Below are 25,942 nucleotides of genomic sequence, written 5' to 3'. Positions count from 1 at the left end.
TCAAGACAAACAAGATAAGCTCACATACTGGATACAGAGAGGCCTGGACTAGAACTTGAGTCTAACATGATCCCACTTCCCATCCCTCTGCAGCATCCTACCCCTTTCCAAACAGAATGTGGATCAGAACGATCCTGACTCTGAAAGCACTGTGTGTACTGCGGGTTGAGAAATGGGCCATAGATTTATAATCTGGAATGGAGTCGAGGGAAGGAGGGCAAAGTTAGGATTTTTGATCCATCTAAATTTCTTCCTTTTCCGTATCTCTCCTTGTAGTTCAGCTTGAGAGGCAGAAGGATTCCCAGGCATCAATCTGGGAAGGAACGATGCCTCTGTGGGACAACAGCTAGGACTTAACAAGCTTCCTCTGGTGAGTTTCCAGGGGAGATGTTCCTCAGCGCAATGGCCTTACCTTCATCCCTCACTAGACTTTCTCACACCCCTGACGGCTGGGCCACCTGGAGGGCACCACAGTAGTGATGACCAGAGGGTGACCAAAGCCCGAGGTCCCTGATTGCATCCCAGAGGTCTGCAGTGGCTTGAGTTGTTCCCATGGCCCTGTGATGTGAATGGGAAGGACAGAGATCAGGCCCTCAAGTTTCCAGTACCGGCTCTGCCTTGAGTTTGCTCTATAGGGCCTCTGACAAGTCACTTCATCTTTAGGCTTCTAGTTCTTCATTTGTAAAATGAACAAGTTGGACCAGATAACCTGGAAGACCCCTTCCCTCTCCGACTTCCTAGGACTCCATGCTTTCAGAAAAGTGAAATAGGTATTTTTTCTTTAACTTGCCTTATTTCCATTGTTAATAACCAAGAATCATCTTAAAACAAAAATCATTACCAGTTTCTCTATATTAGAAATATTTTCCTTTTATGAATACATTTGATTATTCCTATAAAATTGTTTTCCTCTACTATGTCCTCTATTTATTGGATTTCTGTATAATAAAGAGATTTTAAAGAAATGAAGCATAAATATTTGGCAAATATTTTGTAAAGGACACAAAAAGTAATTGCACGTTACAACTGATTAAGAGTAACAAGAGGGGCTTCCCTGGTGGCGCAGTGGTTGAGAGTCCGCCTGCCAATGCAGGGGACACGGGTTCGTGCCCTGGTCCGGGAGGATCCCACATGCCGCGGAGCGGCTGGGCCCGTGAGCCATGGCCACTGAGCCTGTGCGTCCGGAGCCTGTGCTCCGCAACGGGAGAGGCCACAACAGTGAGAGGCCCGCGTACCGCAAAAAAAAAAAAAAAAAAAAAAGAGTAACAAGATATTTCAACCGTATATTATATTCACTAGTAAGAGGCTGTTTTCCCTGAAAACGGCGACAAAAGCCAAAAAACAAAACCCCCCAAAAGCCCTAAGCACACACCCCCCAACCACAACTTCTGAATCCTGCTTTCCAGTTGCTAGATGACAACCCAATTTTCTGAAAACAATATTTCAATTAACCCTCTAGTGCCCATGGGTCATGAACAGCTAAAGAATTTCCATTTTATGTACAGCCTGCCTTGTGAAGAACGGCTATTGTCTTCCACGAATTGCTTTTCCTGAAGGCCCTTGGAGTAGTTAAATCAACAGGTTGCCAATTCCTTCAAAACTGAACCAAGACTTACATCCAGGAAAAACAGCAATGTCCCTGCCACAGAGAAGCCAACTTGAACTTAACACAATTCAACAATAGGAGATTTCATCTAGAAAGGAAGGGGATACCATTCAATGTAAAACAATCTTTATTTCATTTTCCTGAATTTTAAGATGTAAAGTCTAGGCTATAAATGCTTTCACCAGATTTAAAAGAAAAAAGAGCAAGCCTTTAATAGCAATAAATATTTTAAGATAATAATGGTGGCTGTTCTAAATCTTAATTTTACAAATAAGTATTTGTCCAATGTATTTTATCAAGTGCCTATACTTGTTAACTGGAATTTGCATTTATTCCAAAAGTGAATACTAGTACTTTGTATGAATTTGTGTACAAATTTCAAAAAACGGAGGCAGTCCACGTTTCCCAGATTTCGCCAACAAAAATGCAAGCTATTCAGTTAAATTTGAATTTCAGATAAACAACAAATGTTTTTAGTATAAGTATGTCCCATGCAATATTTGGGACATACTAACAACAGGTTCATTGCTTACTTGAAATTCAAATTTAACTGGGTGTTCTTTTCTCGATGTTATCTGGCAAGCCCAAACCTAACTCTATTCTGGACAAATAACCAGATGATTTCAGGTTGCTGCAAAAACTCTGATTTCCTACTGCTGCAACTTGAAAGTTGCAGGGTACTCTAAAAGTTAATGGGTACTCTAGACATGGCTGCAGGGAACTTTTTCAACTGTTTTCAGATGATCTCAGACACTTAGTGCTTTGCTGACTGTCCACTGAGTCATGCCCTCATGCCTAATACCGAATCCACTTTCAACCTGAAGGGTCCTTAAAACCTTGACATCCAAGGGGGCATGAAGTAGAGCTGTGCAAATAAACTCTTGCTGTCAAACCTACAAATGGCTCTTCAGTTTGGAAACGCTTAAATTCCCATGAGTGTATATGCAGCTTAGGCTGACTGGAAATAACTCCAGAACTTCATTCCCTGGCTGTACTTCTATTTTTAAAATTTTGTTCTCAGGGTAAGATTTAGTTACTAGGTAAGAAAGAAGTTAACTGGTGGTCAACTAGAAGAATCCTAGGCACTAGAAACAACTAACTTGAAAGGAAGGAGCCATTGACTGAAATTAACCGGGTGCCAACACATGAAACGACATGAAAACACATGAAAGTCCCAGACTGAAAGGCCCCAAAGCATACGTATGAATCACTCGTAAAGAAGAAAAGGTATTTTCTTTTCTCAACAGCAATGAAATGCATTCACAACCTCCCCTTGTAATTGCATAAGGTTTCCTGTTGTGCTTTAAAACTCTGCAGATTCTCTTGCTCACTGTGCTGGGATACCTGAAATTTCATTTCATTTTTCTTCCTAACATTACTACTACTGGGTTTAGAAAGGATGAATGACAACCTCACCAAATGATTAGGACTGGGACTTGAACGACTGCAATTAAAAGTGAATGGCGGGCTTCCCTGGTGGCACAGTGGTTGAGAGTCCGCCTGCTGATGCAGGGGAACGCGGGTTCGTATCCCGGTCCGGGAAGATCCCACATGCCGCGGAGCGGCTGGGCCCGTGAGCCATGGCCGCTGAGCCTGCGCGTCCGGAGCCTGTGCTCCGCAACGGGAGAGGCCACAACAGTGAGAGGCCCACGTACCGCAAAGAAAAACAATACAAAAAACTGAATGGTACCCAGAACTCTACCAAGACACAGACCAGCACTGTGGAGACGCTCACTGGCAACACCACAGAGGTTCTTTTAAGTCCTTTCTCCCTGGGGACCTTTGTGGAATGCCCTAACAGAGACCCTCAGCGCCTGAGAGAGTTTCGGAGGAGATAGATAACTCTCAGCCTCAGAAGCCCAACTGCTCACACCACAGGTATCTGTCAGGAGACCCAGAGGGACTTAACACCTGGGTGTTTATACCTTTCCCAGGGCTGAAGCCATCTCTGCTAATCATGACATTGGCCTCGATCTACCTGCTGTTTTAGTCTCACCTGCTGCCTCTACCTCCCTCCAACCGTATCTTCCAGCCGCATAAAGTATTTATGCTTCCTAACACAAGATATGCCTTTTCTGTCTTTGTGCCTTGACATGTAAAGTTTTGTCAACTTAAAAGAACATTTTCCTCTTTTTTTTGACTGCAAATGACTATTTCCTCTTTTTGGTCTGATGGGCAGAATAAGGCACTTCTGACTCCAAGATGTTTAGTGCAAAGCTCAGGTCTCCATCTGTCAATTCATCATACTGTGTTTTTCCTCTACTTCCATCCAGACTTTTACGATTTCTTTTAAGGAATATCTGCTTTTCTATATAGAAAAGTGATAGATGTCTATTGAAAATTCGTAAGATGCAGAAGAGATTAAAGGAGAAATTAAAATCTTCATAAGACCACCAATAGGAAATAAAGGCTGATAATAGCCTTCCAGAGTTCTATTTCCTTATGCAAAATATATGTAACCATCATGTGTATGTTTTGTTATTGTAAAAATGAGGTCGTATTACCTCTATGTTCGATATCCTGCTTTTCGTTTAGTTTTATGGATATATTTCCATGCCAAAAGTATTTTTCTACATCATCAATTTCAATGGCTGCATGGTATTCTATGGCCTGACCGTAGCGTCATCTATTTAATCAGTCGGCCGCCTGTGAACACTTCTACTCACCTTGACTGACAGTCATCCAGTGGACACTTAGTACTGCGTTTCCACTAAGTTCTGTATTAAGTGGTGAGGATACAAAGAGCAGCAAGAATGGGAGACACAAACACAAGATTACAGGACGGGGCAATGCACGGGGGAAGGAGAGGTAGGGGGATTGGACACATCTCACAGCTGACTTTGATGTCTAAGACACCTACTGAAAGATGCACAGTAGGAGCTCACAAGTGGATAAAAAGGGAAAGGCTGTTCTAGGGAGAAGGGGGAACAGGAAGGGCAGAGGCAATGGGGAGGAAATGAATGAATGAAATAACATCACTAGACAACCTACCATGTTTCCCTCACCGCTAGAGACACTATTTGTCAAGAAATGGATTGATCTCTAAAGACTACTGTGCTCTGCTCATTCGGAGGCCAAAAGAATCAGTTGTCACGACCACCATTCAAAATCCGGCCATCCTCTCGGTGGGCTAGCTTTCTGAATCTGATGAGCTCTCACCAACCTCACATCCAGTAGACAAGATTGGCGACCCAAGACAGGCAGCTGGAGAGACAAAGACACAACCCCGAGCAGTTCTACATAATGGTAGCCCTCTGTATTTTGGAGGGTTCATCATCCTAAACAATATTTCCCTTCTTCTCCTAAAAATTCAGACACACGTGGGGCTTCGCTGGTGGTGCAGTGGTTGAGAGTCCGCCTGCCGATGCAGGCGACGCGGGTTCGTGCCCCGGTCCGGGAAGATCCCACATGCCACGGAGCGGCTGGGCCCGTGAGCCATGGCCGCTGAGCCTGCGCATCCGGAGCCTGTGCTCCGCAGCGGTAGAGGCCACATGCTTTCCCTAAATCCAATCAGCTCTGCTCCCATCACTATTTTCTTATTTTGAAAGAATGTCATTCATTATTTCACAGCTGCTTTATTTTTAATTGGAAGATGGGTGTGATTTCACATCTGAGTTTGATGTACTTTCTGTTTAACATTAAGGGTGATGGCGATGGGGTGGGAGGATGCGGCGGGGGGGGGCGGGTAGCACAGAGCTGAACGTCAACTGCATTCACTGAAACTGTGGAACGTTTCACTCCGTGTGTGTGACAAACATAAACATCTGGTACTTATCTGATGGTCTGTAGGCAATTTGACGGAAGTTTACCAAACTCCTTTTGAGTTCAAGTGGCCACTCTGAGTTAGCTTATCACTGTTAGCAGAAGTGACCCCATACGACATCCTGTTTCCAATATAAATATAAAAGCCTAACACTGCTGGTAGAATGTCTACCTACATCTTATCTTCACTGTGCTCCCCACACAAAGAGAAGACATAGCTAGACATCAGGCACAGAGGAGGAAAGCGCAACTTTCATCCCGGGTGGGGAGAGGCACACCAGTAGAAGAAAACAGCTGTCTTCATCCCCTTCTGGGGGGCAGGGGATGGTGTCCTACAGCTCCTGTGGGGTGAACTGTCCACCTCCAACTCCCTCTTCGTTGTAAGATGTCTACAGGTATTAACCTACATGCACTTTACGGCCATGGCATTGTCTTAGTAATGACAGGAAACACAATCCCCAGATAAACAGAAGCCAGGAGAGATACACATTTTACTGGGAATCACTGGAGGACAAAGGGCACGTTTTAGCATCATGCGGTACATCGTGAAGCAAACCTCTGCAAACGGCTGGTTAAATACCAGCATGCAGCCTGCCAGCCATGAAATAGACATCATCGCTTCCTATAATAATACACAACTAGCTATTGGTAACGTCGTAATGTGCAAAGTCTCATTTCTAAAATGAAAAATCTGTCTTGCTCAATAAAATACTGCCCATGGAGCAAGCATTGACAAGGGAGTGTTTCCAGGCTTTTAACATTCCCAAGACAGGTCAGTACAAGAGCCTGAAAAAATAAAGGACAAAGAACTGGAGTCTGATTAAAAACAGGAAAAATACTTTCTTGGTGGGGGGAGGTGGAGTGTGTCGGATTCTTTTTAGAGCATCTCTGATGACTCAAAGAGCTGTTTAATTCATCACTAGACACTACAAGCTAAAGAAAATATTTTTAAGCAATTGTCTCATTTCCTTAGATAACACACGTGCTTTCTGATAACGCCTAAGCATCTGAACATCGTGCTGTTCCAGGATCTGGGGGCTTAATTCACAGCACCTGATCATCATGTTCCTTGACTTAGGATCTTGGACTTCTTATAGTTGCCAGTAGGAATACAACCATTTTATAGTTGGTGACATAATTCTCTCTTTATGTATTTTTCATGATTACTGTATTACATAGAAAAAACATGGATGGCTAAAATTACTATTATATATAGAAAATTCATAAGGCAACCCCTATGTGTCAGACATTTTATTAAGGGCTAAATTTATATACATTACCTTTTCAACTCTTAACAATCATACAAGGAACTGAGGAACAAAGTGATGTGTGAACCTTGCTCAGAGTCACGTAACTTGTCAGTGATTAAGCCAGGACTTACCCCCGATCAGACTGGTGGCCCATGTATATGCCACTACACCCATGCTCTTCCTCAATTCCTATCTTAAAAAGCACAATTATCAAAAGGTAATTTAGAATTTCTTAGTGAACAAAAATTAAATCTTAGAGTTATTCTTTCTGGAAATTACATATTTGTATAATTATCGAGAATATGAAACCATTTATGATTACTTTCACGCCGTTTAACGTTTACATTGACTACTGGAAAGCCAAATTTTGCAAATGAGTCACTCATGCTGTTGAAAAACAAGACAGTGGTGACAGATCATTTTTAGCAAAAAATAATGAGAAAAGATTTAAAAATTCTGGTAAAGAATACAAATATCCAAGAGCAAGAAAAGTGCAGTGCAGGGAGAACCTCACCAATTTTCTCTTCTCGTCTTAATTGCTTGAATTAATTTTTTTTTCCATAAAGGAAAGCATTTTCCTGGGTGGAAGCAAACTACTGGTTGCAACAAAGCCTGTGCTGATAGTAAAACAATCCCAAGTGAATGAACTGATGAATTTTCCTTTCCGAAGACCTGAGTCAACCAGCTAGAATAACACTAGATAAGGCTGTGCAGCCCAGATGCAGCGCAAAGCCTGGCTTCCCTGATGCCACTGTACTTCGCGCAAAAGAACAAGGAAAGCACAAGACAAATGAAGTCCTCAAACAAGGGCTGACCTCTGTCTCCTTTGGCTGATAAAGGAGATTATGCTGTGGGGCTCCACTGCCTTTGGATGTTGGCATATCCTTTCATTCTCACATTAATATTTTTTGGCATAAACCAGGAGCAACAAATTAAAGAAGAAATATTTAATTCTGATATGTTCTTGGAACTGGAGTGCCATGTGGTTCTTTCTGAAGAGTAAGATCTCTTGAAGTTGTTAGAACGGGCAAGTGGCATCAGCAGGAGGAAAGGAAAGGGACTCCGTACTGCAGGTTAATATCAGCATCTCAACTAGAGACATTTCCAGAACCCAGCTACCCAAATCACTCCCACGTGGAAACCACGAAGATGGAACTTGAAGAGGAGGACACTGTTCTGGGAGGAGAGCACGGCGGGTCCACATCTCCTCAGGGTGTCTGATGCAGCATTTCAAAGACCTTTGAGAGCAGGGCAACAGGACTGTGACACCCACCGGAAAACGCTCAGCTTCACTGATGACATCAATTTAAGAGAAATATGGGAGGGGTCTTCACATATTCCATGCAAAATCTGAGGGCTTCTTTTTCCCTTCTATATTTTCTAGAACAGATATAATTGTGTTCAGAGAAAACAAATATTCCATTTGAGTTCCTCTCTTACTCAATAAACCTGTAAAATCTGGACACCAGGACACAATGTATTCTGATAACAAAGGAGGAGAAAATGAGATCGTATGGGGGTTCCTATAGACTCTGCGATACAAGTAATCAGCATCAAAGACAATTGGAAAGTTCTATGTAGAGTTAAAGAGAAAGGCTGACCGAATGCCTAGGCTTTGGCAAAGATTGTTGTACATTTTTAAGACATACGCCAACCTGAAAACTCTGTTTTTCTTTAAAATGAAGAACCTTCATTACTTCAACACCATGTTCACTGGCAGATGGGGACCTCAGAAACTTTAACAGCTCAGTCAGGAGGATGACACTTAGATGGTCCCCTCTTCCAACTTAGATACGTAGGAGTTCTTACTGGGCGGTAAAAGATTCAGGGACTTAATATTTTTATTAAAATTTTTTGAATACTTATTTGTAAGTTACACTAAATTGAAAACCTGAGCCTAATACTTTGATCTGGAAAGAGGATAAGTACTCAGAACAGAACAAATGTAATCCCTAGAAACCTGGTTAAGAATTTAACCTACAAACTCTGTAGTAAAAATCGCATAGTGGAAATGTCTTAAGAAAGAAAAATAAATATGCTACAGTTTTAAAAAAAATTGTAACCAGCCTCAGATATGCATAAACATGATGTAGAACTAGTCAAATGCCTATAGGACCATTGTACCATGGGCTCTTGCTAGAAGATTCAGTCAGCAAAGATTTAGCAAGCATCTCCTGCATGGAGGACACAGGCTGGCTTAGGCTCTTCTGCTGTAACTCTCGGTTCCATCCATTAACTGTTTATTGTAATACTCATGAAAACTAGGGGAGCATTCTCCTAGTTAGAAGGCTTAATGGGCAGGAATTGCTCTGCATTGATCAACATCCTGTGAGATCAAGCAGACTGTGTGAACGGATCTCTGCTTCTGATGTCTGTCTCTGCTAAAACAAAGGGGGCGCAGTAATGGAAGAATGACTAAAGGGTGGTCTGGATGACAACCATTTTAAAACGTAACAGAAGAATTTATGACCTCCACACATAATTTCAGTAGGACTGTATCATGCAGATAAAGCATTTATTATTCTTGCTTTTATGATTAAAAACATTTCGGGCAAACTGTAAACCGATGCACGGAGCCAGGGTGCATGCCCACACGGATGTGTCTTAAAGCCCAATAATGGTGCTTCACGCATTGTAGACGCTTAAACTGAAAGTGTGAAATTAAAGTAAACCGAAGGATGCCAAGGGTTCAGATAAAACCATTTAATCCATTAAATTCAATAGATATATATGGTATGCCAGGCTCGGGAAGGAAGCAGGCCTATGCAGAGAAAAATGATAATACCAGACTGAAAAGAAGAAGGGCCACCGTGCCCACAGATGAGGCGCTGTGAGGTCCAGAAGACGATTACATGCACAAGGGGAAAGTTCAGGCTTTATGGAAAAGAGGTCATTTGAATCATTCAAACTGGACCTCATAGGATAGGATAAGATTTTGGCTGTGGAAGGGGTCAGGGTTGATGAGTTAAAGGCAGAAGGAACAGGAAAAAAAAATCCCAGCCAATTTCCTGCATTTCAAAATATCTGATATGATGAACATTCTCCTTCTGTCTAGTATCTCTTGGCAAAAGTCCTTTAGAGAGCAGGGAAAAGTGTCCTCCCCACCCCTAGCCCCCAGCACACATCCCCCTTTGCAGAGGCCTTCATGGGATCCATGGGTCCAGGCCAGGAAGTGCTGGGCTGGTGACAGAGAGACCATGCAATCTTATTTGTAATTAAACTTTCAGCTCATGACCATGCACTGCACTGCTGAGCTAATTCTGCTAAAATGTGTGCTTTCACTGCCTCTGAGAATCCAAGCATTCCTGGGAATAAGACCTAACCCTCAGTCTGCGTGAGCCAGATACCTCTCTCCTGACTCTCAGGGCACACTGTCCAGCCCTACCCTCGATTTATATCAACGTTTGAAAGAAAACATCTCAATGAAATGGCATCAAAACTGCATGTTTTCTTGAGGAGTCCACACTGCTGTCGAAATCACACTGTTTGCTCCTCAAACAATTAAAGAGAGGGCCATGAGTTGAGATCATGAGCTTCCGGTGGTGGGTATTTCCGTGTCTAATATCCCTTGCACTGTGGAGGGAAGCTGGTGGCTGGAGATTCTTCTTTTATCACACAAATAAGTGCTAGATACTTGGGTGCAAGAGAGGGAAGGCTACCAGATTCCTGCCCTCTCGTCAGTGAGGGAAAAAGTCGAGTAAACGATAAATCTCAATATAGAGGGAACTGGCTGCATTAAATATCCTCAATGAACTCTAGGGCTACAGGGAAAGATACCTGGGTGATGCAGGCAGCACACGGTGGCAAAAAAGCACAGGCCCCAGGAGCACCTCTGTGGCTTTGATATTAAAGAACGACCTGGAGTATGTTTAGCAAATTAATTAGCCATTCCAAGCCGTGGTCTCCTCTTCTCTCCAACAAAAATACCAATGCATAGCCCATTTAGTTATTTTTCCTGGTTTTATGAGAGTCATAATGATGCATTGGTACACACATTAAACATAAGAATGTGACCCTAATATTTTTTCCCTTAGTCATTTGGATAATTGGAGTGTGTGTGTGTGTGTGTGTGTGTGTGTGGTTTTGCCTGTAGTAGCTAGATTGTTGTAACTTGTTTGAAAGAGGGACAGAGCCCTCTTTAACTTTAAATTCACCTAGCCCGACCTGCAGCATCTCATCCTTAGCAAACGCTCAATACACATTTGCCGAGTTTAAATTCAACACTCTGTCAGTTCAGCGTTGCTGGCAAGACCTGAAACTCCTTTCTTCCAGATAAAGCCAGCTACCCATTGTTAAGCCAATGTTAGCATTTGAGCAACAAACTTGTACTCTTTTTTTTATTTTTATTTTTTTGCGGTACGCGGGCCTCTCACTGCTATGGCCTCTCCCGTTGCGGAGCACAGGCTCTGGACGCACAGGCTCAGCGGCCATGGCTCACGGGCCCAGCCGCTCCGCGGCATGTGGGATCCTCTCGGTCCGGGGCACGAACCCGTGTCGCCTGCATCGGCAGGCGGACTCTCAACCGCTGCGCCACCAGGGAAGCCCCAAACTTGTACTCTTAATTGAGGAATATGACTATTCTTATCTTGGTGTTTAAACTGCAAATATTAAAACTACTCAAAATTTCCAGTCCTTTGAAAAGTTCACCACTTACAGGGAAGGTCTGCTGGATGATGAGTTTTGTTGGCCAGGTCCATGCCACGTGAAGGATTCTTTTTTATTTATTTCTCAAAAGACCTCTCACTAACTTACGAAGCGTCCCTCCTCCCAGAAGTTACCTCAAAGGGCAGCAAGGCTTAAATCACTTTTTTGCCGTATCTATCATGCTCTCCAACCTCTTCTCAATCTTTTTGTTTTACAGCCAACTTATTTGGGATCATGACGTCCACAGGGTATTTATGGATTGGCTGTATCTGGTATCTTAGACTTTTCTCAGACCACTTCTGTATTTTTGAAAAATTAGCAACATCAATATTTCACTGTCTAACTATAGGTCTCCAAGTTTTCACCTAATTAACATATGATCCTCATACGATGTTGGAACTGTAGCTTTGTGTGGCTGGGAATTGAGTGCAGGTTTCAGGCCTTTTGTGATCTTTGTGTTTGTCTCATGGTCTCTGAGAAGCAGCCCAGTAGGAGAAGCAGTAATACTAATTCTGCATTGAGGCCAGGCAACATAACACCTTTCCAAGGTGCAAGAACCTCAGTTATGGACACATACATCTTTCCATCTATCAGCAGTTTAAAGAGATTTTTAAACCTGAAAGACCAAGAAAATATTAAACAGGTACAGGTAAGGTCTATTTCTGTTTCAAAAGCTGTTGTTCTATGCTCCCCATAAAGTTTTATTATCTGCAGTACTGGGGAGATTTCTAAATGACTCAAGATCAACACACATCTGTACTCAGACAGCATCTGTCTATTTCAGCACCAACAAAATGGCTTGTTTATTATTAGTTTTGCAGTAAGTCACGCCTTTAATTTTTCTCCCTCCTTCTAAAAGCTTGGTTTCAAAAACAAACACAAGGATGAGTTTCTAGAAACTAAAGACTTGCAGATGGGGGCAATGGTCTAAATCAGGCTCTTGGCCTATAAACTTTGACAGCATCCTTTTACACTGACTTTCCATGTATTTCTCAGGGATCTACATGGGCCTCTCAGGTTAATGAGAGTTTCATGTGTTGATGGGGAATCTGGACGTGCAGGTGTCCAACAAAACCCCTCTACTTGGCGTTAAAAATCCTGCAAGGAGCTGACGGGATTACTGAGATTAAAGTCGGTCACCCACCAAAAGTTATAACAAACACTGCCCCGGAGACAAGGGAGAAGACAAAGAACAGGCTACCTAGGTACAGTTGGTTGTCAGAAATTGTGTGTAAACAGTGGGTCTCTGAAGGGATGCCAATCATTCCTGAGAACAGATGAGATGAACATCATGATTTAATATATCTGGTCAAGTGCATTTTCCCTGTTTGGAAGCTTACCATTCAGTCAGGAAGTGTATACTGATTTTTTTGTTTTTTGAAGATGACTTATAAAGGAGGTGGAAAAGCGCTTGAAATAATGCATTTTCAAAGAATTACTCTCTAAAAGAGTCATCTGTAATTACCATTCACAATGGATGTTCTATAGTTTCGGACTAAGCAGAGGCCAGCCCGTGGCAGGAAAAGGGCTGGAAAGTTGGAAACTGCATGGATGGAGGTGGGTAACCAAGGTGAGGGAGGGGGAAATGTTTTGTGCTCTGAAGACACACTGTTTTGCCATCCAAATGTTGTCAGGGAACAGAACTGCAAATTCTTTTAATGCTCTGAAAGAAAAAATCTGTCTATAGTAATTTCATGCATTTCAGTCCAGGTCACACAATGGGAAAAATGCATCTGCACGTCTACTTTCAAAGCACAGGAGAACAAGCACAGATGTTCCACGAAACAGATCATGCTCTTCCTCCCCTATCCCTGCCCGGAGTCCTTAACATAATGGAAGAAGCTGTGATTCGCATTTATCCACTGGAACCATTCTTAACACATGGACAGACACGTCTATTTCACCACATCCTTGGAGGTGACACAAGGTGAAATGTTTTCTTGGTGAACATGGCCATACTGTGGTGTGTGTGGTGTTGGGGGTAGCGGGGTGGGCTTCCTGGCAGAAAAAATAGAGCTAAGGCCCATATTTGGAAATGTGGAAAAAAGCATTTCTTTATGCTACCTTGCAGGTTTCCAGGACAGTAAGAATCCTATCATTTTGTCACTACACTTTAAGATGCAAAGTCAGGCCTGAGAACACATTACTCTGCGTGGTTTTAATAAAGCTGCTGGTATATAAGAAGAAATGGAATAAATAAATTTTACATGGAATTAAAATCTTTTGATAAAAAGATTTTAATTGAGATGAATTTTATATGAGACACATGAATATTCTAAATCTAGACACTTTAAAAAAAGATAGGTAGATAAACAGATGTTCCCATAAACTCTTCTGGAAAACAGCAAAGTTCTTACACTAATGGAACTAATTTATTATATTACAGAAGTTGTTAAGAGTTCAGTTTCAGCCTATTACAGATTGAACCCCAAATTACCTATTCCTGTCTGCTTTTCCTTTTTGTCCTACTCTCCAGAAGAGACAGGAATGTCCAGATGTAGATCATGTAAGATGCCTTCTACATTTGTCTTAGTAAATGAGATTCTTTTATTTACGAGTGGTTGATTGAGAGGAAATATGTTAAATGAACAAATGTATTGACTGATTTTTCTTCACGTGGTACATGATTGTTAAATAAATGAATTCTTACCATCTTGGTATTAGAGCTTTGTAAATAAAGGTATCCTTATAAACGAATGCAGTATTTGGAAACATAAGTTAAAACTTCAGAAATAGGATAATGTGTGTGCTACAAAATGTTGCTGGTTGACAACAGCAGTGACTAGTCTGGATTTTCAGAATAATGTTTAAAAAACTAGGCCAGGAAAACTCTGCATACTCTGTCTTCATTTTTTAAGACTGGGAACTTAAAAAAAAAAAAAGTTCTTTTCTCTTTTCCCCGTGAACTCTGTGTGCCTCCTGAACTATCAAAAACAATTTGTTCAGTGTTTCATATTTCATTTAATTTGCTAACTTCGTTTATTATCATGAGTATTTCCCACTGGAAATTTTATCTTTAATTTCCGGATCTTCAAACTTAAGGCTCTGTCAAAGTTCTTGCACCTCTAGCCATCAGCCTGTGCATCTACCTGGGTCTCGGTCTTTCTCTTTGGAGATGGGGGTCTGTCTTTGTCAGCTTTAGCCCTAAGTAAACACATCGAGTCAGACACGCATGAAGATCGCCGTGATGACTTTCTTCTTAAGCTGTATCCCTGGTGCTGCTTTTTTCCCCTCCACTTTTCTGCATTAGTATGATGGCCTATAACATGCTCCGAATTGCATGTGGTATTTGTCTTCTTAAGGAAAGAAAAAAGACGGAGTATTGGCTAGACTTTAAGGTGTGAACAGCCTGGAATGGTGGGTAAGCCTTTGCCTTTCAGATACTTCCGTCAAAGATTAGAGAGACATGAAAGATGAACTGCCCAGACTTCATCTTATCTCCCCTAGTGAGCTGCACTTCCCCCTGAACTAGCACAAAAGAATCAAGCAAAACAGCCCCGCTAGAGAGGTTTCTATGTGAAATCCTCAGATAAGCTTCAGGGTGAAGCCGACCTAAACAATTACTTGATCTAAGGAAAGAAAATCTTTTTAATTAAAAAAAAAAAATTTTTTTTTGCTATGTGTTGCCTGATATGATTATCAGTACTATTTAAAACGAATTCGAGCTATGCTTCACATATTTATATTTTCTTTTAAGCAAGCCCATGGTACCAGCTGATAGAGTAAATTTATTTTTAATAGAATCACAGAATCTTAAATGCTTGAAAGGATTTCAGAAGCTGTCAGGTCCAATCACCCATCCCCTGAAGAATTCTATCTATTGCCGTCTCAGGCTTGCTAGAAGAATAAAGAAGCTTATTTATTTTTCTGCTAAATCCAGAAAATGTAGTTAGAAGTTTAAAGCGCTGGGATTGTAAGAAAAATAAAACCTTGGTAAAATTAAGACTTCATTCTTCTGAAGGAAGGCAATTAAAGGAAGGCCATGAATGTGTTTTTAACCCGTGGAGGCAAAAAGAGCTGGAAAAAAAAATGTACAAGTCACTTGTACAAGTTCATATGTGATTATTCTAATTGCACATTAGTCATAACATGTGCAATTAGTCTCAACTGCTTACTCTGTTCGATAGTTGGAAATATAAAAGCGTAATGCAGTTTATTACTATTGGGATTTATAGAGCATTTTTAATTTAATCTACTTTCCTCTCGTTATTTGAACGTAGAATTGAATGAAATATGAAGGCTGGGGGCTTGCGGTGGAGAAAGGAAATACGTATGCGTGTTTGTGCGTGTCTCTGTTTCGGGTCAGCATCCAAAACTGCGATTTTCATGTGGATCAAAATTGCCATTTGGATGTGGACCTTTCAAATGGTGCATTAAATGAGAAATATACGAGGGCACAGAATATCCATTTGCATCCCGGCTTTGAGATTTCCAGGGTGGGCCTTTCTTTTGGAGAAGTTTGCTGTGGAGGTGCTTGAAAAGTTTCCAACTGTGGGTTCTGCCACTTCTGAAGAACACACATTGTTTTGCTCTGGGGCTTTCAAATTCTGATATGAAAGTTATTTAGAGCTTAGGAGTTTGTGTGCTACATTACATGCTGCATAGACGTAGCCATCGCCCCTAGACGTGAACATTAACGCACTCTGTAAAACATAGTTATTACCGCCAGGGCAGAAATCAACAAACCCCACCAAAGGAATTTCTTAAAACTGCTATCATAAAGTCTGTGCCCGTTATGGATTTCATTAACATTTTACTCCCCAAGGATTCCCAATTGTATAATAACAGAAGTTCTTTAAATTTTAAATACCACAGACAGGAACAGCCTTTCACCTAAAACAGATGTGAAACCATCAACCTTGCCTTCCTATTGGTCCACAGATATGAAACTGGATGGTAATTGATGGCTTCTAATGTGTTGTTGTTTAGGTTACAGAATTGGAAACTTAATAGTATGTTTCCCATGAAAAGATAAGTTAATAAAGCAATAGACAGGTTTTCAAACACAGTTCCTTACTCTTGATTGCATCTGAAGTTAAAAAAAAAAAAGAACTGTTTATTTACATACTGCAGAAAAACTAAAACAGGTAAGTCAAGGTCAGGGACACACAACATACAGTTGTGGAAGAGCTCATTTCAGTCTTATGTTTCCTAAATCTTGTCAGTGATGACTGGTGATTTTATCCTTGTGTTTCCTTTTCTTAATCCCATTCTTATCAGTGCATTTTGAGACCCAATCGTGCAGTACTCTAAAATAACATCTGTATTTATTTAGCTAAAAACAGTCCACTTTTTTTTGTGTGTGTGGCCTCTCCCGTTGCGGAGCACAGGCTCCGGACGCGCAGGCTCAGCGGCCATGGCTCACGGGCCCAGCCGCTCCGCGGCATGTGGGACCTTCCCGGACCGGGGCACGAACCCGCATCCCCTGCATCGGCAGGCGGACTCTCAACCACTGCGCCACCAGGGAAGCCCCCGTCCACTTTTAACAGCTAAAAGTAGTGAAGCTTAAGATAAATAAGCAGGCAGGTTTATGATGCTGTTTTCCTGCATCAGGTAAACAGATGCATCTGTATTTTTCGAAAACAAAAGAACTACGACTCTGTTCAAATATCTACAGTAAACGGTGGAAAAGTGACAGAAACCAGCCAAGCAACCAGCTACTTTTTCTTTCAAAATTCTGATCAGTCTGATTATTTTGAAAATGACTTGATTAGGATTTTGCGCATCTTCTATACCAGTGGTTTACAACTGGGGATGATTTTGCCCCCAAACAGGACATTTGGCAACTCCTGGGGACGTCGTTTTTGGTTGTCGTTTTGATTGAGGGTGTGTGTGTGTGTGTGTGTGTGTGTGTGTGTGTGTGTGTATGTTACTGGCTTCTAGTAGCTGGAGGTCAAGAATGCTGCTAAACATCCTACAACACACAAGACAGCCCCACAACAAAGAATTATCCAATCTAAAATGTCAGGAGTGTCCAGACGCAGAACCCCTGCTCCAGACAAAGTCCAATCATTTGTTTAAATTAAAGCTTCTGCAGCGACTGTTCAATTTACTAGACATCATTTACCAATCAGCAGCTAAGCAGGATATACTGGGATTTAAACGTGCCTGCTTGGTCTTCAGACACAATCTTCTGAGAGGATCCAAATTCACGTCCTCATACTGTTACAACTGAGTGGGAGCAAAGAAGTGGTGGCCAGGATACTGAGATTCCAGCCCGGGTCTGTCAGTAACTGGCCCTGTGGTCTTGCAAATAACTTAATCCCTCTGAACACATGAACAATAAGGAATTTAGACAAAAGGATGTTTGTACCTATGTTTAATCTTACTCTTAAAGTCAAGATATTCTGGAAAGAAATATAAAAACCTCTCCTCTAGAATTTAACTATGAATGTTGGTTCCAAATAGACACTGCCATAAAACAATAAGAAACCACAACAGCAAAAAGAAATGTTCATGCTCTGGGGCTTCCCTGGTGGCACAGTGGTTGAGAGTCCGCCTGCCGATGCAGGGGATGCGGGTTCGTGCCCCGGTCCGGGAAGATCCCACATGCCGCGGAGCGGCTGGGCCCGTGAGCCATGGCCGCTGAGCCTGCGCATCCGGAGCCTGTGCTCTGCAACGGGAGAGGCCACAGCAGTGAGAGGCCTGCGTACCACAAAAAAAAAAAAAAGGAAATTTCATGCTCTACAAACTAACTTATTTTAAGTGTAATTCTACCCAAACACCTGTCGTTCTTTCAACACTCTCTTCCCAGTGACGCTTCATCATAAAAATCAGAGGCTTCTTTAAATGTCATACATTTTCTTTAAAGTGTGTTGACATGAAATACTAACTAGTAAAATCCTTTGACTGATTTTTAAAATTGAATTAAGTGTTCAACTTGACCAAAATGGTTAAAATTATCTTGCTATGTTCTATCTGACAAAACAACAGCTAAAAATGTCTAAATAATTATGTCACATGTACATTCTGTTTCCCCCAATCACATCTTCCTTCAAAAACAACAAAAAGCTCTGAATTTCATCTGTCCCTATAAACACATATTTCCTTCAAATGACTTCCTCTAATGTGAAACACCAAGGTAAGGTACCAGAGAAAGCATTAGGCAAAGTTCCTCAGGAGACAGTAAATTTTGGAACATGGGCTTCCTGGGTGGAAACCTAGTTAGAGATAACAGTCCTGTGATACATGAAGGGTCAGAGGTAAAGCATTTATTTTGTGCATGAAGTGTAAGTCAATGCAGAACTAGGGTAAGATAACCAAAGTCTCACCTGGGCTACTTTTTTAAAAAGCAAATTGTCGGGACTTCCCTGGTGGCGCAGTGGTTGGGAATCCGCCTGCCAATGCAGGGGACACGGGTTCGAGCCCTGGTCCAGGAAGATTCCCACGTGCCACGGAGCAACTAAGCCCGTGTGCCACAACTACTGAGCCCGTGTGCCACAACTGCTGAAGCCTGCGCGTCTAGAGCCCGTGCTCCGCAACAAGAGAAGCCACCACAATGAGAAGCCTGCGCACCACAACCAAGAGTAGCCCCCGCTCGCAGCAACTAGAGAAAGCCCGCGTGCAGCAACGAAGACCCAACACAGCCAAAAATAAATAAATAATAAAATTTTTAAAAAGGAAAAAAAAAGCAAATTATCTCCCTTCCAGATCAATGTTTCAGCTAAAGTAGCAAGTTAATGTTAATTGCAAAACACACACAGAGCACACCTGGGGAATAAACATTCATTGGAACAGCTGTATTTTCCCTAAATTTGCCAACATTATATTTTACATGCATCATTCCACATTTGGGTAACCCAGTGAGCTATTTTCGTCCGTTCTCTCGTCACACATTTATAAAGCATTTTATTGCAATTTCAGTAATTTGCTAATGATCTGAATGAGAAAATGCCCCCCCATCCTCGAAGTGTCTGGTCTGTAAGCACAGAGTGTTTACGGTCAGGATAACTTGCCTCCATACATGTTCTGGATTACTTCAATTCATCAGATAGAACCGATTTTGAACACAGATTATAAACCTACTAGAAACTAGAAACTGTATGAAAAATCACAACCTATTTCATAGGAGATCCCTGTTCCACACTCAACACATTCATATAAGAGAATGAAAGATTTGTCCAAGAGAGTTGAGAAGGAAAGAAAATGAGATACGAAATTTGTGAAAATAAATGACATTTAAAAGTTTTAAGATAAATTACATCAGCTTCTACTTTCAATTTGGGGAAACCCTCACTTTGAAGAAAAAAAGTAGGGTTTCAGATAACAAATTCTTCTAATCGAGTAAGAAACACTCACTTCTCCCATGCGATAAAAATGTGTAACAATACTGTGTGTCAGACGGAACATTTCCAATTCATGAGTTATTTCATCCCATTTGGCACGTAAATGATGTCCAGCTAGCCCCTTCTTAGCTCTTTTTTTTTTGGTACGTGGGCCTCTCACTGTCATGGCCCCTCCCGTTGCGGAGCACAGACTCCGGACCCGCAGGCTCAGTGGCCATAGCTCACGGGCCCAGCTGCTTCGCGGCATGTGGGATCTTCCTGGCCCGGGGCACGAACCCGTGTCCCCTGCATCGGCAGGCGGACTCTCAACCACTGCGCCACCAGGGAAGCCCCCCTTCTTAGCTCTTGAAATCAGGTCCATGCCTTTAAATGATCTTTTGTCTCCATTCTCCGCAAGCTGCAAGTGAGATTCGGAGGTTGCTGGTAGCAACAGCTCACACCCCTGGGTGGATGTGCAGGCACCTGTGGGTAGTAAACCTTGAAGGACCCCCTGGACTACAGGGCAGACCTTGGGGCTTGGGGGCTGGGAACCTGGCGAGAGGAAGGACCGTTTCCTCTGTGACTCATGAGGTCTTAAGACCTCGCCAGGATTTTCGCTTTGCCCAGTTTAGCTGGCGTGAGAGTATCTGCCCGGCTTACTGCATTTGACAGAGCAGGAGGTGAAAAACTCACAATTCCAATGGCCAAAGAGCTCTGCAAAGGCCAGCTGCTCGGGCCTGGTTCAGATCTGACCCCGAGCTGTGACTCGCCTCCCGCCCTCCGGTTCTCCCAGTGCCCAGTGACTCAGGTCCCAAGTCTGAGGAAAGAAGTCCCCTTAGGCCCTGTGAGGCTGACTTTCCCCACAAGTTGCAGCTTTTCCCCAAATCAGGACTTGATGAACTATCTAACCTCTCTGGGCTTTAGCCTTCTCATAGGAAGATGCAGATAAAGAACCTCTGGTCCACTTAACCTACCTACACTCTAAGACTAAAATGGGATGTGTATGAAAAGGGGCTTTTATAAAGGGAAAATGCTATAGAAACATAAGGTTTTGTTGTTAGAACATGTCTTACAATGAATTTTAAAATCCTCAAATCAACCCAGGGCCACTTGGATTTGAGCAGTTTGAATGAGGGCACCTACTTTCTTCAACCCTGCAGCTGTGGCTGTGAGTAAGTGAACCCTGAGAGAGAGAGAGAGAGAGAGAGAGAGAGAGAGAGAGTGTGTATGTGGGGGGGGGGGGGGCTGTGTTTTGACTCAGTTCAGCCCAACTCCTTACACCAAGGCCTTTGGTTACTGGTGTCTGCTTTCAAAGTTCCTTCAGTTAGGAAATGTGCAATATTATCAAAGGGAAATGCATGTAAAGCAAAAGGAAAACACTGAAACAAGCCTCCGCAGAAGGTTAGCGTGAGCTCCTCTCTTCTGGAACTTTCCTTCTTCTCATCCCTCAAAATGAATATTTCTACCAGAAAATGTAGTGAACAGAGAAGGGGCTTGCTGATGTATTCTTACAGCTACAGAGGGTCTTCTTGGAGATTACTCTCTTCTGTGGGATTAATCCATCATAGGGCTGATGGACCAAACCAAACAGGATGTGGTTTAGAAGCCAACTGCTTTCTGCTCCTCTGGAATAAGAGAAGGCATGAATAATCTAGCACCAATTTTTAATTTTTCCCACAAAAGACAATATTACCAAATTTGGAGATGAGCAGAGTTTCAGCCTGAGTTGGTTTGTCAAGTAATTCTATTTCTAAAGTCACTAGAGGCTGTAGTAATCGATTAGTCCCTAGTGCCATTTTTATTTCTTTGGATCAACAAAGTTCATATCCCATCCAGGCATTATGTCTTTTGACTTTTTTTTTCTCTTGTCTCCTGGCATTCTAATCAGGGCAAAGTCACAGTTGTTTTGAGGAAAGCACTCCCAAGAGCTTTAATTAAGGCTAGAAGGATAAATCTGTTTACAGTGCAGTGAACACTATCATTAATAAAACATTGAAATAATTAACGAATTAAATTCTGCTTTGTGTGTGAATGGCTACACCAGGATTTAGGAGAACACGTTTTCTGATCAGACACATTCTACACACTTAGTTTGCAGATCTGAAAAGAAAAATCCGAGCCTGCTCTTTTCTGAGATCCACAGTCTCGTAGACTGCCAGAGCTTGAATGGAGAAGGCTACGTCACCTTCATTTTATAGGAAAAGAAATTCAGTGTCAATGATGTTAATGGCTTGGGATCTAATAATGTGCTTGAAAATTAAGAATTTTTATAGCGCCAACGATACACTGAGTCTTTCCTTAGAATCCTTGATTATTTAACCAGAAACAAAAAGAAGATAAAGATGAAATGAGTAATAAGATCAGCAGTTCTAGGACACGGAACAGAATGGAATACTCTGAAGAATGTGGGCAAATCTCACAGGGTGACTAACTCTGCAATTGACAAGTAGGAGGTTTTCGCTTGTCAGGATATGAAGTGGCCTTTAGAACAGGATGTGACCACGTGGAAATGTCCAAGCCGGGACTTCCCTTCATGCTTCTCCTCACTAAAGGGCTTCTTGCCCTGGTTCTTAAGCTTTTTGCCAGACAACAGATCCCACAGGAAGCACCATGGAGGACATCCACACCGGCGGTTAACGATGCATTGTTTTTTATGTCACTCGGTAATTTCCTAGAGAAAACAATTGAACCAAAGACTGTTCCTGTCTTGAGGGAGAGTCAGTTTCCAGGGCTGCCTTATTAATTTAACACATGCAAGTGTTTGTCCTTGTTGCTACAGCACCATGTTTGGTGGGGTATATTTCATGCAAAATGTGACAAAGCCGAAAAAGAAAACAAATGCCATCCGCATTCTGATGTGCATACAAATAGGACTGTCAAGTACAAATAAATGGTCCTGTGATGGGAGGTATGTACCTCCCGCCCTCAGCCTCCCTTATGCTGTGCTTATGGGTTAACTTATAAAACATCTATCCAATGAAAACAAGCCCGCCACGTCCAAGGAGTTTCAGAAAAGCTGGAAGCACATGAAATTATTCATAATTAGGTGATGGGTGGATGTTAAGACCTCCCACCAAGTACACAGATGCAACTAGCGTGGAAATGAGCCCGCTGAGATCCCGCAGAAGAAAAAGATCATTTTCCCTCAAGGTGAACTGACGCTGAGCTCCTCTGACATCCACCTCCCAGAGGGGCCGAGGAGTAAGGGCTCCCCATTCTTGGTTTAGAAGCAGGAAGCCCCCGCTCATCCTGGTGTGAGGCCTCTCAGCACGAGGAAAAGCATAAAGGGTTGCGGACGGATACTTCACAAGATACACCTGAATATATAGGAATTAGTGATAAAGATAAAGCACATCGAAGAGTAAAGAAGCAGGTGTTGGAGTCCAACAGACTTGCTTCCAAGCCTGTGACCTTGGGCATTTACTCATATCTCCAAACCTCAGGGTCCTCATTTTAAAAATAAGGATAGGGCTTCCCTGGTGGCGCAGTGGTTGAGAGTCCGCCTGGCGATGCAGGGGACACGGGTTCATGCCCCGGTCCGGGAAGATCCCATATGCCGCGGAGCGGCTGGGCCCGTGAGCCATGGCTGCTGAGCCTGCGTGTCCGGAGCCTGTGCTCCGCAACGGGAGAGGCCACAACAGTGAGAGGCCCGCATACCGCAAAAAAAAAAAAAAAAAAGCAAAAAAGGATAACTGAACCTCTGTCACAGGACTGCTCTGAGGATTGAATAAACATGAGTCAAGTACTCAGCAGAGTTGGGACACACAAGAAATACTCGATACATGGCGACTATCCCATGAATGGCACAAGTGCCATTTGTGCTGTCCTCCCTCCAGCATGTGTGGAATTGCTGCCCCTTGGAAGTTAAGCGTGGACAGCCGTGGGATGTGCTTTGCCAATGAACTTGGTGTCATGCTCCTCAACGGAGCCTCATGGGTCAGCATGCCTGGCCACACTCCCTTCCTCCCTCTGCCTTGGTGACAGGTTTCGGATGACGGCCGCTCCCTCCAACTAGGTCCTGGTGTGAGAAAACGTGGGACAGACCCCCTGCCGGCCAGAGATAGGGGGTGGCATGAGCAAAAAGGAAACCTTCTTGTCTGGGGGGTTTGGGTTACTTAGCTTATTCCGACCATACTTTGATAGAAAGAGTTGGACTATTTGAGATTTTTCTTCTGGGGCCATCTCAAATGGTGCCCAACTCCTGAGAGTGATGTAAACCCTGTCCCGCTGACAAATGCTTTGTGAGAGCCTGTTGTCTCCACGCATCTACTGACACAGAATTCCTTGCCCAGAAGAATTGCTACCGTTGCATTTTCTGAACTCTTGCAAGACTAACATCCCTAAATTATTGAGTGTTCTCCACCCTGCCGAGAATACAACGACATTACCATGCAAACATGCTTAGCACTGCAAAACATAAGCTTCTCTCTAGAGGCACGTCTGTCAATCACATGGAACTGCTGGTTGGTGTGGGGATGTGGAAACACAAGTCTCCAAGAGCTATTTTGACGCAGACAAGTTCATTTCATTTCTGACTTAATCTAGAGCTGGATTCAGCAATCCCACCCAAGGTAAAAGCCTCTTCTTTTCTCACCCTCTACACATTTCTCAGTGTTATCATTTCGAGGTTAGTGTGAGTTCAGCCTTCTGAAATAGGCCATTTCACTTTAAGTGTATGTTAAACTAATATTGACCTTTCCAAAGTAAAACAAAATCTGGTATTTGTGCTCAACAGACTGAAACAGGCATAGATGTAGAAAGTAGGGGATTAATCATCCTGGTATATTTTCTTGCTTAGAAACTCTCCCTGGGAATTAGTCATTTTTATATATCTCGCAATTAGTGCAGGACAGGCTCTGCCTACTCTCCTGAAGAGGAAATCTGGATCCTTCAGCAAATAACATTGGATAATCTGCCCACAGTTTAACCCACACGGCCAGATATGATGTTTCATTTGACAGTGGGTGAAAAAGTCAAGAACATGAACATCAGGCCTTGGGTGGGAGTATCCAGACATCAAGGCTGGGCAAGTTTAGGCTTTGGGAGTGGTGCCAGGGATGAGCTGGAGATGAGTCCGGGCGGAGGTGCAGAGGAGGGGAGCCTGCGGGGAGCGGAAGGGTGAAGGCAGGGAGGGGAATATTAGAGCAAAGTGGGGAGAGCAGAACCGACATCACTCTTAAGGACAGAGACGTGTACATTTCATACGTCTGCACCTGTGCGTAATCCACAGAGACCAATACCTTCAACTAAACCACTTCTCGGGCACGCGCTACTTGGACCAGCGTGGGGAAGGGAACCTCAAGCCCGTTCTGCTCTTCTCCTACCCTGAGCAAACAAACCAACAACACACCTTACAAAACAACGACTTCAGGCACACCTCGAAGTACAGGTAATATATTTCATTAAGGAAATAAAAATCTGTTAACGAAGGACGCACATCCATGGAAAATGTATGGCTACTGTGGAAAAAAAAAACCCTCAGATCTTTCAGTTGTTACCCAAGTGAGACATCTGTGCTCAGATTCTGTAAGAGTCATATGTAAGTATCTGAGAAGATAAGGGGTTTTCAGGGAGGTCATCTAGGCCTGCTTTTCTCTGATCCTGTGAATTCTGCAAAGTGATTACACTCGGTGGTGGTCCCTGTCCTTCTCGTTGGAAGGCATTAGTCATGGCGTTGCTTTTTTTTCCAACAACCATTTTAGATGACCCAAATCTTCCACCCTGAGTGTGCCAAGTATAAGCCACATACCTGGATCCACTCTTTGTAGGAATCCTCTCCAGGGGTCCACCCATTCTCAGGATAGTGGAGGCGGGAACGTTCGGCAGACCAGTTGGTGCTGTACTGGGAAGAAGCTGTGATCTGGTCAGAGTGAATCTCTCCGGATTCCATGCCCAGAGCTTCCATACACTTGAAGTCTGAAGGGGAAAAAAAAAAAAAAAAAAATGACCCTAAGTCATCAAAACGAAGGGGACCTAGGATGCATATTTCCTTTTTTGATCTGGAAAACTAAAACGGTCTTTTCGATGTTCACACAGTCTTACAAAAGATGACAACGAGGGACTTATTGGATTGTAGCACCGATACGTGCATTTTCATGGCAAGAATTCTGAAAAGCAAGGCTATGAAGATCTCACAGTTGATTATTTTTCCAACAGGGCTTAGGTTGATATAAATACTATTAGAAAGTTTTTAGGAAATGATGGAAATTCAGATTTATTTTCAAAGTTGAATGTATGCAGATATGTCATATGCATACACATCAAGAGTTACATTTAAATAAAACTGTACTATTTCCTCTAAGATCTAATAAAAGTGAAAAAGACCCTTTGTCCATTTATAGCCCGTATTTGGTGGGCTAAGTAGACTTTAACTCTCCATCTTTCAGAGTCCTTGCAATTGGCACCCAGGCCTCCGC

General features: G+C 42.7%; 1 protein-coding gene across 6 annotated transcripts in view; it reads right to left on the bottom strand.

Moving 5' to 3' along the window:
* The window catches only part of NRP1 (neuropilin 1), a 138,927-nt gene that overhangs the window by 43,571 nt on the left and 69,414 nt on the right, over positions 1 to 25,942 (bottom strand). For all 6 annotated transcript variants that reach the window (XM_073801607.1, XM_033852409.2, XM_033852406.2 and 3 more), the window contains exon 7: positions 25,276 to 25,442. In XM_073801607.1, the coding sequence (XP_073657708.1) occupies positions 25,276 to 25,442 (167 nt within the window). The remainder of the gene's footprint in view (positions 1 to 25,275; positions 25,443 to 25,942) is intronic.

The sequence above is a fragment of the Tursiops truncatus genome, chromosome 2 (genome assembly GCF_011762595.2).
Source record: "Tursiops truncatus isolate mTurTru1 chromosome 2, mTurTru1.mat.Y, whole genome shotgun sequence".
In the NCBI taxonomy this organism is placed as follows: domain Eukaryota; kingdom Metazoa; phylum Chordata; class Mammalia; order Artiodactyla; family Delphinidae; genus Tursiops; species Tursiops truncatus.
Note: the sequence above shows the minus strand (reverse complement) of the source record. Positions and strands in the feature narration are given on the sequence as shown.